The sequence below is a fragment of the Scylla paramamosain genome, chromosome 14, assembly GCF_035594125.1.
Source record: "Scylla paramamosain isolate STU-SP2022 chromosome 14, ASM3559412v1, whole genome shotgun sequence".
Lineage (NCBI taxonomy): Eukaryota > Metazoa > Arthropoda > Malacostraca > Decapoda > Portunidae > Scylla > Scylla paramamosain.
In genome coordinates, this window is record NC_087164.1 from 23,248,106 (window position 1) to 23,261,245 (window position 13,140).

General features: G+C 33.8%; 1 protein-coding gene across 5 annotated transcripts in view; it reads left to right on the plus strand.

Moving 5' to 3' along the window:
• The window catches only part of LOC135107041 (calcineurin subunit B type 2), an 85,607-nt gene that overhangs the window by 34,863 nt on the left and 37,604 nt on the right, over positions 1–13,140 (plus strand). For 3 of the 5 annotated variants that reach the window (XM_064016631.1, XM_064016630.1, XM_064016629.1), the window contains 2 exons: positions 1,485–1,524; positions 11,087–11,113. In XM_064016631.1, coding sequence (XP_063872701.1) covers positions 1,485–1,524; positions 11,087–11,113 — 67 coding nt within the window. The remainder of the gene's footprint in view (positions 1–1,484; positions 1,525–11,086; positions 11,114–13,140) is intronic. The other 2 variants (XM_064016627.1, XM_064016628.1) reach the window with 1 other exon arrangement.

Consider the following 13,140-nt stretch of genomic DNA (forward strand, 5'->3'; position numbering starts at 1 on the left):
TAAATTTTTTTTATTTATCTATTTTTTATTTATTTATTTTATTTATTTATTATTTATTTTTTTTTTTAGCTGTATAGGAATGAGGGTTATTTTAGCTCTAAGTAAGTCTTATCTGAGCATAGAAAAGTTGATAAAGTGGTATGGTTGGAGGGACTGTTTTTGATAGAAGAGGATGAAAACTATAAGGAAAGAAATTAAGATTGCACCATATTGATGTCTTATAAAATGTGGGAATCTTTTGACTATGGTTAGGACACAAGAAGAATATTGGTGAAATGTAGGATATGAAACAGTCAAGTATTCCTGTGCATGTGTATTTGTGTGTATCTGTGTATATGAGTGAATGAGAAAACAGTGAAAAGAAAGAAATTAAGAAGCTTTAGAATTAGTTTATATATATTATTGTAGAAAGAGTTATAGAAAAAGAATAAAAATTTATTTGATTGGCAAGATAAATGCAAAAATGTGTGGTGAAATGATGGATGAAATGGTAAGCAAATGTGAGGTACCCAGACAAATTCTGCTGGATCTCTCTCTCTCTCTCTCTCTCTCTCTCTCTCTCTCTCTCTCTCTCTCTCTCTCTCTCTCTCTCTCTCTCTCTCTCTCTCTCTCTCTCTCTCTCTTATTTTTGTGCCCCTAATCTTCATGCATTTAAAAAATCATGTTGGTATGAAGTGCCAGGATTTGTGAAGGTATATTTAGAGATGGCAGATTTTTGGTGATTGGCTGAATATTTTCTGAAGACATATTTATGTACTTTTCTCTTAAGTGTCCTCTTTTCTCAATGATTGTGAATTCTGTTGAAATGCTCACAGGATAATTGTCTGACATTATGCTGCAAAAATTTGTAATGCATTATACTGTTTCCAAGTTGGATAAAAAGATTCTAATCTGTGACTGCCATTGCTGCTGCCCTAAAAGGCTTGATATAAGGAGTATATAGGATTTCCTTATGCAAATCAAATCTAGCACTATGTGGCCGTTGATGCATGAAAATTGTCATCAGTAGCCCGGTGACTGATGGATGTGGGGAATTGGTGGCAGCGAATTGACTCTTTTTGTGATGGGGAATAATTATTGAAATTTAATCCTTTAAATGATGGCTTGAAATCAGTAGTGAAGAATTTTTTTTAGTAATTATTGTGTAATTCAAACCATAGAAAGCAAATGGAGCTCATATACATTACAAATTATGAGTAATATTGCATTATAGAAGTTTGAATTAAGAAGGTTTGACTGCATTTCATGGAAAGTAAATTGTCTCAATGAAAAAAAAAAAGAGCTGTAAAAAGAAACAAAAATGAGTGTGCTGTAGAAAGTAGATTTTCAATTCTCAAAAAAAAGTTAAATCCACTCGTCAGTGTACAGTACTACCTTATCCTCGTTCCCAGGTTTCTTTTTTTGGGGGGATGCAGAAGTAGAATTCAATAGTGATGTATTTTACTAAAAAGTGCTTATAAATCAACCAGTCTGTCATGTTTCAGGGTAACGAGGCCTCACTGCCAATGGAGATGTGCTCCAACTGTAAGTACCTGTCAGGAGCAGTGTTGCTTGTCTCAGTGTTATGCTCAGGCTCTTCTAATTGTTGATCACATAGATTGTGGCTCAGAATAACAATGAAATTAATTGTCATATCAGTTGTCTTGAAGTGTTTAAGAATGATTTAATCTTTGACTCTGAAGTAACAGTTGAAATGAGGAGCTGCTAAGCACCTCTGTGATTGATTCTCCAAATACTTTCTTCATATCAGTAGGGAGATATGCTGGAGTATGCATATGATGCTTCATGAGATGTGTTTTAATGATACTAACACTAACGTCAGTTATGTGCTACTTTCACTTATTATCTCAGTCAAAGCCACAATTTCTGATTGATCAGAAAAGATGTTGAAGAAATTTCAACATTTCTCAAATCAATAAGAGGAACATATTTTAGTATTTTAAAGATGTTTGAATAATTGAGATATTTGAAAAAAAAGTTAAAGTAATATTCATGAAAAATGAGGGACCTAAATTGGAATATATTTCTAGTAATGCCAAATATTTTTTTCCCATTATTGTTCCACCATATATAGAAAATTTCAGGTTTATAATATAATTTCTTTGCTACCATGGATGAATTAATAGGGACAGATCAATGTACGTATACAATTCTAGTGTAATTGCTATGTTTAGGTATTTGCCATGTATAAGTATTAGAGTGTACGTATGCTTCCTGAGTTTGAGCCGTAAACCATCTCAGGGCCTTTTATGTAGTTCTAGAATGGTAGTGTTCATAAAAGTCTGTAGACACTGGAATGTATCTGATACTAAAACAATTCATAATAAATGGGTCACAAGGACATGGATGTTTTTACAGTAACTGAGTAGCCTTAGGCCCAGTTTCTAATAAACTGCTTGTTTAGAGTACTTCTTATTCCCAGTAATGTTAGCAACTAGGAAGGTGTTGTCTCAGAATGGGGATCTGACCCCGTAATGAGGCAGAGCATGGATGTACATAGGGCTTGTGTGGTGGTGAGTCTGTAGACAATGATAACTGATTCACCTTTTATCAGATATGCTCCTTTGGAACTCCTAAGTATAGTTGGGTCTAAACTATTTTCCTTCTCACAGAGATATTCAAAGGTGCATCAACAAAAAAATGTAGTGTCACAAAGAAAATCTGAGAAACAAAGACTTAATTTGTAGCAGGACTAAGGTCTACATTACCACCAAAATCAGCAAATAGAAATGTTTGATGCAAAAGTCACATGCCTCAATTGCTTTCTGGTGACCATATGATAGGTGATATTGCTTAGGCTTATAAGAACAGAGCTCCTCACTTTGGAGTCAGTATTAGAAAAAATGAAAAATAATCATTTACCTACTTAATAAAGGCCAGCCGGTTCACACATCAGACAGTCTTTTTGCGATTTTCTGTTTATATGTTTATTATAAACCCTGCTAATATTTTGAATTTTAATATTTTAAATCTGTTTTTTATTATTTTTAAGTTATGTTGTCCCCTTCCTTGACCTGGCCATATGCCCGTAGCTGTGTTTTCAATCTATTTGATGTATAGTTTTTGCATGTCATCCCATCCAAATTTGATTACATTTTCTTAATTTCTCAGAATCAATCTTGGTAATAATTGAACCAGCATCAAATAAATTTTACAACATTTATTCCACGGCATGATGTGAAGTGTAATACAAGTGTATGGGGATGTCAAAGCTTCCAACATCAGTACATATATTCGTACAGATATTTGTATTATATCTTGGTGTGAATTCTATAAAAAAAAAAAAATTAAAGACTTTTCTAAGACAATTTATGGGAGCATGTACATGTAATGTTGCCAATAACACTTGGTTTCTAGAAGGAAGGAAATCACTGAAATAAGTTGTAGAATTTGTTGCTTCATTGTGGCCAAACTTTTACTATATGCTAAGATAGAAAAAATTACAAGATTGCTTCCAAGATGTTTCAAGTATAGACCAAGATTCCTTGCAGTTACACATGGGTATGTTTACTGAAGTAGCTACATATTTATATACTTAAATGTATTATTGTTGTGCATTTATTATTATTCAGATGTGCTGCTTTCAAGTTTTTATTTTTATTTGTGCCTGTATGTTAGCCTTTTTTCCGAAACCACTTTAAGGGTAACTGCGGAATTTATCTGGTAGTGAGGCAATCATAATGGCCCTTCCCCACTCAGCAGCGCACCATGTGATGTGTGTTGCCAAGGTGCCATACTGCAGCGCACCACAACCAGGGAGACAGCTTGCATGTGTCCTCTTTTTTCAGTAGTTTTTAAGCAAAATTTATTTGTCATGTAGTAAACAGTTTATTTACTGATCGATTGATGCATATATATATATATATATATATATATATATATATATATATATATATATATATATATATATATATATATATATATTTCTTTATTAATTTTTTATTTATTTATTTATTTTTTTTTTTTTTTTTTTTTTTTACCTTATGGCTATGCTACAGGGGCTCAGTGCATAACATTGTGTCAACAGTTTAGTTTTACTGTGAATTATTTAGAAGAACTTTACAGTCTTAAGGTGAAAGATGTTATGTAAATAAAGAAATATTACAAATAAATAAGAAACCAGGATACACATGGGTATCTGCAGGGATTTTTACTTGGGTGGAATTTAGAAATGTTGATTGTTAAATATACCCATTTATTGTCAAACTATTATAGCATTGTTGTCAAAGTGCTGTTTATCATGAACTAAACCACAAACCAAAGTTCCAGGTAAAATTACATGGAGATTTTGCAGTTCATAATGAAACTAACCACATGAGTCATGTTGATGTGGAATGTCACCAACAAGAAGAGGTGAAGTATTGCTTAATTCATTAAAGTGACAACTGTATTGAAACATGTTGATATAAAGTGATTCTCTCTCTCTCTCTCTCTCTCTCTCTCTCTCTCTCTCTCTCTCTCTCTCTCTCTCTCTCTCTCTCTCTCTCTCTCTCTCTCTCTCTCTCTCTCTCTCTCTCTCTCTCTCTCTCTCTCTCTCTCTCTCTCTCTCTCTCTAGGACATACACAGTTGTTGATCCAGTGCAGTAATCCTTTGTTGTAATAGACTGCTTATTTCTAGAGCAGGTTTGTTATTTTGCATAGTCATTTATAACTATGCTGAAATTTACAGGATATGAAACAATGATTGCAAAAATTATGTACACCATGCACATGTAATTTGTAAAAAGGATTTTAGGAGGATAAGTATTGTGGTAAACTGTGTTGGCACATTCACATTAATGACCATAGATAATTATATGAATGGCATGGTATATGTATATATATATATATATATAAAACACAATATACTGCCTGTGGGTTTGTACTATAAGATATTTTGAACAAGGTGCTTTACTTGCATCAGTCCGCACTTATACAGTGGCAGTATATCTTGTTTGGTAAGGCATTTATTGTGTGTACTTACATGCTTGTAGGCATTGGACTAGGGGTGAATGCTTATTTTGGTCACATTTACAAGTAATAGGCTGTTGATCCATGACTGTTACATGCCAAACACTTTTCTCTCTCTCTCTCTCTCTCTCTCTCTCTCTCTCTCTCTCTCTCTCTCTCTCTCTCTCTCTCTCTCTCTCTCTCTCTCTCTCTCTCTCTCTCTCTCTCTCTCTCTCTCTCTCTCTCTCTCTCTCTCTCTCTCTCTCTCTCTCTCTGTGTTTGCAAGAGGCTCAAGCTGCTGTCTGGTTTCTTGCTGTGTCTGTCTGAAGTATAGCACCAGAGTTTTCCCACCTGATGGCCATGAAATCAGCAGATCAGAGCCTGCCTAGATGTAGGTCACCCATGTGTGTCCATCAAGATAAAAACATCATTCTTTTCCTTGTGACTGGATAATGCAAAATGATGTGTAATTCACAGCATATTCCTCTCATTTGGCTATCTGTGCTTTAGTCTTGTAACACTCACTTATGATGAGTGTGAGATGCTAGATAACTAAATTTATTCCATCACTCTTTCATGAGGTAAATAACAATTTTTGCACAAGATAAAGAACAGACATTGAATATCAAGAATGAATATACACAGTATTCAGTCACAGGCACTGGGTTTAGCAGACCCAGTGGGATATTGTGTATGTATCAGGTGCTGTGGTAGCAGATTTGTCATGGTCATGCTGTATGAGTAGCTACATAAGAAGCTGTACATGAATCTCGGTGTAATTACTGTTCATGGTGCAGTGCCATTGATGGCAGTAGCTGGAAACTGGATAATATGAAAGCAGCCTTATAGAGCTAGTCTTTTCACCTGGCTTATGACTGTATTAGAGATGGTAATTGTGGTATGCATTCACTAGTAATACTATTTTGTGTATATATATATATATATATATTGTGATGGTTCGTTATTAAACTTCACATAAACAAGTAGGATATGTGATGTTGTAATATACATAGTTTTGCACCTAATATGGGCATCTACTGGTATTGTTTGTGGGACAACTTAACACAAACACTGCAGGTGTTACCAACACCTTGATAGCTCTGATTTAGTTTCAGTCTTATACTTTTATGTTTGGTCTGGACTGTACAGTGTGCCAAGCAGTTTCCATTATATTGCAGTACATTATGACAAAGGATTACTAGATGGGTATTGTAGTGGATCACCTTAATTTTTCAATGCTGTTTTTTAAGAAAAACTGACATACTTTTCAAATTTCTTTTAAATGGAGTGGCCTCTTGCTCCCCCCTGCAGACACCCCTGAAGAAAGTAGTTTGTAATAATCAGATTGTATTTGGAAGAGAGAGAGATTATGACTGGCAATATACCTCCTTATATGGTGAAAAATTGTCTTAGAATTGTGTCTTAGAATTGAAGGGGAAATTACTTGTTACTGAATGTCTGGCAGCTCATGAATAACATTGGATAAGCTTTTTATATCACTACTTTGTTCACTGGTTGGTTAAGGAGTGTCATGTCACTACTCTGCAACTTGGCCCTCTACCACATTCTGTGAATAAGATTGGCTTTCAAATTCTTTTAAAAGATGAGAGAGCCTGAAATTTGATCAGAAATGAAGAATGTGTGGTTACATCAGAGTGTATCAGGTAGGACATGGATAGGCTACCCTTTAATGTCCTTTATGCTTCTTGTGGCATCCCACACATCAAACAAAGTCTTAAGAAAATCTGAATGTTAAAAGTTAAAGTTTCTAATGTAGAAAGTGACAACAAGATGTTATTAGTGTCTTTCAAAATCTCCCTGTTCCTTTCCAGTGTTTACCTTACATATGTAGAAGTATCTCATGAGCATACTGCCTGCCATGCCTTCTTGACTGTCAACACTTTCTCTCAGGACAGTTTTCCCTTCACAGAAAACCTCAAAGTAACTTTTACAGATGTATGAACGTATAATTGATTAGTTAGTACACTGCATCATGGTAGAGAGAAGTCAGAGCAGCAACACCTCTCCCCTCCTAGTTTATGACCAAAGTACATAAAAGTGGTATAGAAAGCTGCCTATCCTTTAGTATCCATCTCTGCTGCTGGGCATGATGATAAAGCTAATGCATTCTTATTCATAATTTTGCACTTGCTTTGTCATTGAATAAATAGCTGCTATGATGTACAGATGTCTTTTTTTTCAGATACTGCAGAATTATTTAGTTCCAATGTTATTTTGGTATGATGAGTGGTGACATTATGAATTAATGAATTAAGAAGCTGTTTGTGTTTTACCATCTGAAGGAATACAGATCTAGGTATATATAGAGGTGCATGAGTGGATGGTCTTGAGAAAATTTTCTTGGATGTGAATTGAATGAATGTGTTTTAATTTTAAACACATCTGCAATAGTGATAATGGAAATTTTCTATAAGACTATCAGAAATAAGATGAGAAATATAAGAGAACAGGCAACTATATGTGTGATTTGATTATGGGGAAGAATAGTAACAGTTAGAGTGAGTGCATGGAAAATTTTGATGTGCAGTTAGTAGAATTGGACTGATTGGGTAACTCATAAGCGTGAAATTGTTACTTACGAGTTGTTTTTATGAAGTTTGTCTGCAGTAGGTATTGTATAAAGTATTTTGACATGATTAATACAATTATTGCCCTATGCAAGGTCAAGATTCAGCAGTTTTCTTAGATTTACTTGAGCAGCAGATTTCTTGTCTTTATTAGGAAGGTAAAATAGTAGCAGTATGACAATATGTATGATTGTGCAGGAATTGAAACTGCAGTGCATTTGATGAAATTGTATGAGTATTTTTCAAAGTTGCTAGTTATACTGATTGCACCTTGAATGATTTTGCTCAGACACCCTAGAAAGAAAAGATGGCAACATGTTACATTCCTGTGTGTGTTGAAACTATGTAACAATAGGTAAAAAGTATGCCAGGATTTGCAAATGTAAGAAGCTCAAGAATACTAGTAGTCTATAAAAGTGTATTTAGAAATTATGAGATTTCATAATAAAAATACACACAATGCAAAAGATGAGTTAAAGTAGTACTAGAGGAAAAATGGAATGAGTGACATATAAATTAATATTAATGAATGCTGAGGTTGGTGTTTCAGGGATGATAGAAGACATTGAGGGTAACACTGAATTTTTCATGGAAGGAAATAATGGAAAGAAATAATAATCAAATATCCAAGGAAAAGTCAAAATGACAACTGAAAAAAATGGCATTGTCAATATAGGGAGAATACCTGATAATTCATTTAGAGTATCTGTTGCAAGAAATTTCTAGAATGCTCTGAAAGAGGTTTGCAAGACTGGAGACTTTTAGGGTCAGGTGTTCAGTGTAAAGATTGAAATGTGTGTGTGTGTGTGTGTGTGTGTGTGTAAAAAAAATCAATTTTTCTCCAGGAATGTGTGCATGTAGGTGATTTATGTTTAGGCAGATAGTTCTTGGATTCTTTCTAGATGTAAACAGTATTACATCCTCTGTTCCTTACAGTATTCAATATGAATCAGGGTGTATTGTTTCTTACACTTGTAAGAATAATGTAAATCTCCTATATAGAGGTTCAGATGAAAATACCATGTAATGCTCCTTCACTTTATCATGGTAGTCTTGTAGAAATGAAATCCTTGTCATTTCACTCATGGTACTCCTGAATAGGCTAATCTAATAGAGATCTGTTAGCTGAGATTAGGTATTTGTTAGTTTCCTGTTGCTTATCACATCAATAAATTTTTGGTTTTGAGTTGTTCTATTAAAGATTACAACCATTTGGTTATATTTCCCTTGATATGAGCACCCACTATTTGTGGTTTCTATAACCACCTACATTCCCCTTTTGCAGAGTGAAAAATAAATAAAAGTTAGCTATACTTTATGAACTATAGGAAGTGAAGAGCAGTGACTTGTGCCTATGGTAGGATGAACCCTGGCAGTTGATTATAAAAAAATATACATGAATGAACAGTACACCAGGACAAGACTGAAAGCCAGGTTTAGATATAAGAGAGAGAAATTAAATACAAAGATAATTATGAAGAATGTTTATGTAAGGAGCTTGAATTAATACAAAATAATAGAGCAGTTATTTTTATGTAATGTGAAGATGAACTTGGTATTTTAATCTGTATCCAAAATTACACTCTATCAATGTAATCAGTCCCCTATTTTACATGTATCAAATTTGGCATCAGATATATACTCCAAGATGACTTTGGGCATCCCTCAAAGCCACCTGCAACCTATAGCCTTTGGTTTGCAGCATAGCATCATGCTGTCTTCATTTCTCATGCTGATGTTCTTGTGAATAGCTATACTCTATGCAATCTGACATATAATATCTTGCCACTATGTGCACAAGCTGTTGTCTATATATATAAGAGACTAACTATGAATAACAAGGGAGGACTAATTACATAGTATATGAGGCTGGAGACAGTGCAGTTCAGCAAAAGGCAGTGACAGTTTTGTTGAGCAGCCAGTGTGACTCTTTATGATAAACATTCACAGTATTAGGCTGGCATTAGTATTTCCATTTTATCACTACTGACTGAATAACAAATGAGTTGACATCTACATAGGGTATAAAAAGGCAAATTAAATTAAAGTATGCTTTCATATAAATAATGTTTTATGAAAGACTTGTTCATGTCATGTCATGAGAATAATTTATATATTACATAAGAATAAAAATATATACTTGGCTTTAACCATGGAAACTAGATTTTCAGTGGTATAAGTAGAAACTACCTTTGAGCTTCTTTTATTATTATTATTATTATTATTATTTATTTGTTTATTCATTTGTTTATTTATTTATTTATTTATTTTTTATTATTATTATTTTTTTTTTTTTTACATAAGTTACAGCAACTTAGCAATTTGGGGCATCAGAGGTTGACCCTAGATAACACAGGGGTCAGGTTTCACTGCTTATATATAAGCAAGTAAATTTATTTTAACAAAGATTGCAGCCAAGTTTCTTAGTTACAAAATATGTATTGGAATTCAAGATTAAGCTGTAGATGTACTAAATTTGTAAACTGATGGATTATGACATTGTTTTAACATTATATGCATATAGGGTTTGTGAGTATATATATATATATATATATATATATATATATATATATATATATATATATATATATATATATATATATATATATATATATATCCCTATGTTTGTATAGTAGAGGGCAGTTGGGTATGGTACAGGAAGGTACATGCTATGAAGCCTTGTTCTGGACCAAACTGCCCTAACTATGCACCTGATTCCTGTAAAGTGAGGCAGGAGTACTTTCTCCTTTTCCATCAGGGGCCAACAGGCTAAGAAAGTGATGTGAATGAATGTGAATGTGAAAGTTATGTTCCCCTTGTCCTGGCTACACTCCCTTTTGGGGAAGACAGCCTTGGTATATGCATATATGTATATAGATAAATAGACCTAGATAGATAGAAAGATAGATACAAGCAAGTGAGGAAAGTGTTACTCAGGGAATCTAGATTTCAAAAAGAGCTTAAGTGTATTTCCATTATGAAGGTGAATGCTGTTATCAATGCAGATAAAGCCATTCAATTTTATGATATAGTGATATGTACAGTAGACTTAGTAGACCTTTCTCAGAGAAGGACCCTCAGATATACTACAGAGTGCAGATATTTCATATATTTCTTTTAATCTGATTCAATGTGTGACATTATTTCAAGATTTGAAGCATAATTTTTTGTTAAAGAATATGATGACTTTAGTGTATGGGATCAAGTTTTTACATTCTAGTTTTAATCAAAGTTTTTAGCAAAATGTCTCCTTAATCATGTATATACTATGTATGCATAGGTTTATAACATGAATATGAAATTTTGTAAATGAAATTATTGCATTTGTAATATTGCCATAAATAGGTAAATTGTTTTGTTATTGCTTTGAATGCTGAAAAATATGAGGTATTTATTTCAAATTTTCTTGTAATGATATTAGTGTACAACAACTCAGCTATAGTAAAATCTTTTAAAATTTGGTTGGGACACATCCAAGCTGACTTCTGGTGGTGGTTCAGTTTACCGCGGTATTGATGGTGTGTATGGCTCTTGGCTGTCACTCAATGGTTGTGTTTTGTTCCTTGCAGCGTCCTCTGACTACGGCTTCCAAATGTGTAAGTGTTGTCTTTTTTGAACTTGGGAATGGAATGCTCTTGATGGCACTGAGACAAACAAGTCTTTCAGTGGCTTGCGGGTTACCTGCTCTGCAGTATTTTATGCATTATGCTGCTCAAACAAAGCAGTTTATTTACTTATCCTTATAGATTCTCACTTTTTCTTTATTTCAAGGCTCTTGGTCTTCTCTTTCTATACATCATGTTGAAGTATGTGTGCACTTTGAATCTTTTCAGTTCCTTGTCTCATGTGGGTTGTGTAGACTGTGCTGTATCATATAATTATTAAAGAGTCCCCACTGGACAATAAACTTGGACAGTTTTTAATGTTGTAGATTGATAGCTCTTTTAGCAATTTGGGGCATCAGAGGTTGACCCTAGATAACATAGGGTTCAGGGATTTTGCCTTTAAATGTTTAAACAAATTCATAAATGAATTTTACAAAATTTAAATTGTTATTTGAAAATATGAAATTAAGGGATCAAATTAATCTTTGCTAACTAAACAATTATCAGTAATTTCCCTGGTTATTTTCTGTGCCCCTTGAATTGCTAGACAAGAAAAGTTTTGAATTAGATGCAGTGTTCATAACTTTACATAGAACAGGGAATTTTCTATATACAGTATATATATCTATGTATATTTCCATCTTTCCTCTTTAAATTGGTGTCTTTAGCTCTAGCATGTGGTATATATATATATATACACATACATGATTTATATGAATGTTTGTCTTGAAGCGTGTTCAGCTTGAGATGCACCAATTTAAAAACTAACAAGGTTGATTATTTGAATTATTTGCATAATATGGGATGGTCAATAATAACACGGATAAACGGGTAAATGCTTGGTTTTTATTTCTGGTCTGGTTTTTGTTGGTTTGCTTGATATGGGGAGCATTGATTCATTCTTAATTAACTTTGCTATAAATGACAAATAAAATGAATGTACAGTATTATTTAACTTGATGTAAGTGAAGGTTACTAGATGGTAAGTTATAGCAATAGACTGCAGATATGCATAGGGGTGACTGTTTAGTGGTTAGGTCAAGTTCCTGGGAAATCAATATTTAGGTTATTAAATGTTCTTTGATATCAATAACCCTTGGGAGAAACAAGCTTTGTTCTTTAGAGATTGAAAATATAAGAGATATTTATGTTTGTGAAACATAAATATTTGGTTAAAAAAAATAATGAAAAGTTTGAATGATATGCAAAGCACAAGGTACATGCGCACACGCAAACACACACGCACGCACACACACATGCATGCACACGCACACACACACGCACACACACACACACACACACACACACACACACACACACGTGTGTGTGTGTTTGGGATGGGTGGGGAGATTAGCTCTTGCATTTATTTAGGGCAGTTTATACTGACATCTGCAGTGCATCCTGAGCAACACACTTCATTGACTTCAAACTTTCTCTTACTTTTGTTATAAAAACCAAAACCATAATAACAATGATAATACAAATTTAGCTGTTGAACACATGCCATCATTGTAGTTGAATTTCTCTCTCTCTCTCTCTCTCTCTCTCTCTCTCTCTCTCTCTCTCTCTCTCTCTCTCTCTCTCTCTCTCTCTCTCTCTCTCTCTCTCTCTCTCTCTCTCTCTCTCTCTCTCTCTCTCTCTCTCTCTCAAAAAGTATTGTACATTGAAACAAAAAACTAAGTATGATAGTAAGTTATGCAAAGCACACTTTATCTGCCACCCAGTGATTTCACATGTGGATGGTGATCATAGAAATGATCATCCGACCATTATTTATGGTGTGAGCCACAGCAAGATTTATGGTGTGTGCTATAGCAAGAATTCATGAGTCATTGTCTTTACATCTATAGGAGATAATGTTGGTGATATAACCTATCAGGATATTTGAGTGATATCCTTCATTATTAAATGAAGGATATCACACACACACACACAAATGGATAATGACAAACTGCTGCTAAGAGAAGTAGGAAATCCAGTTACACATGAGGACACAACAGAAAACTAAGAAAAGGAAG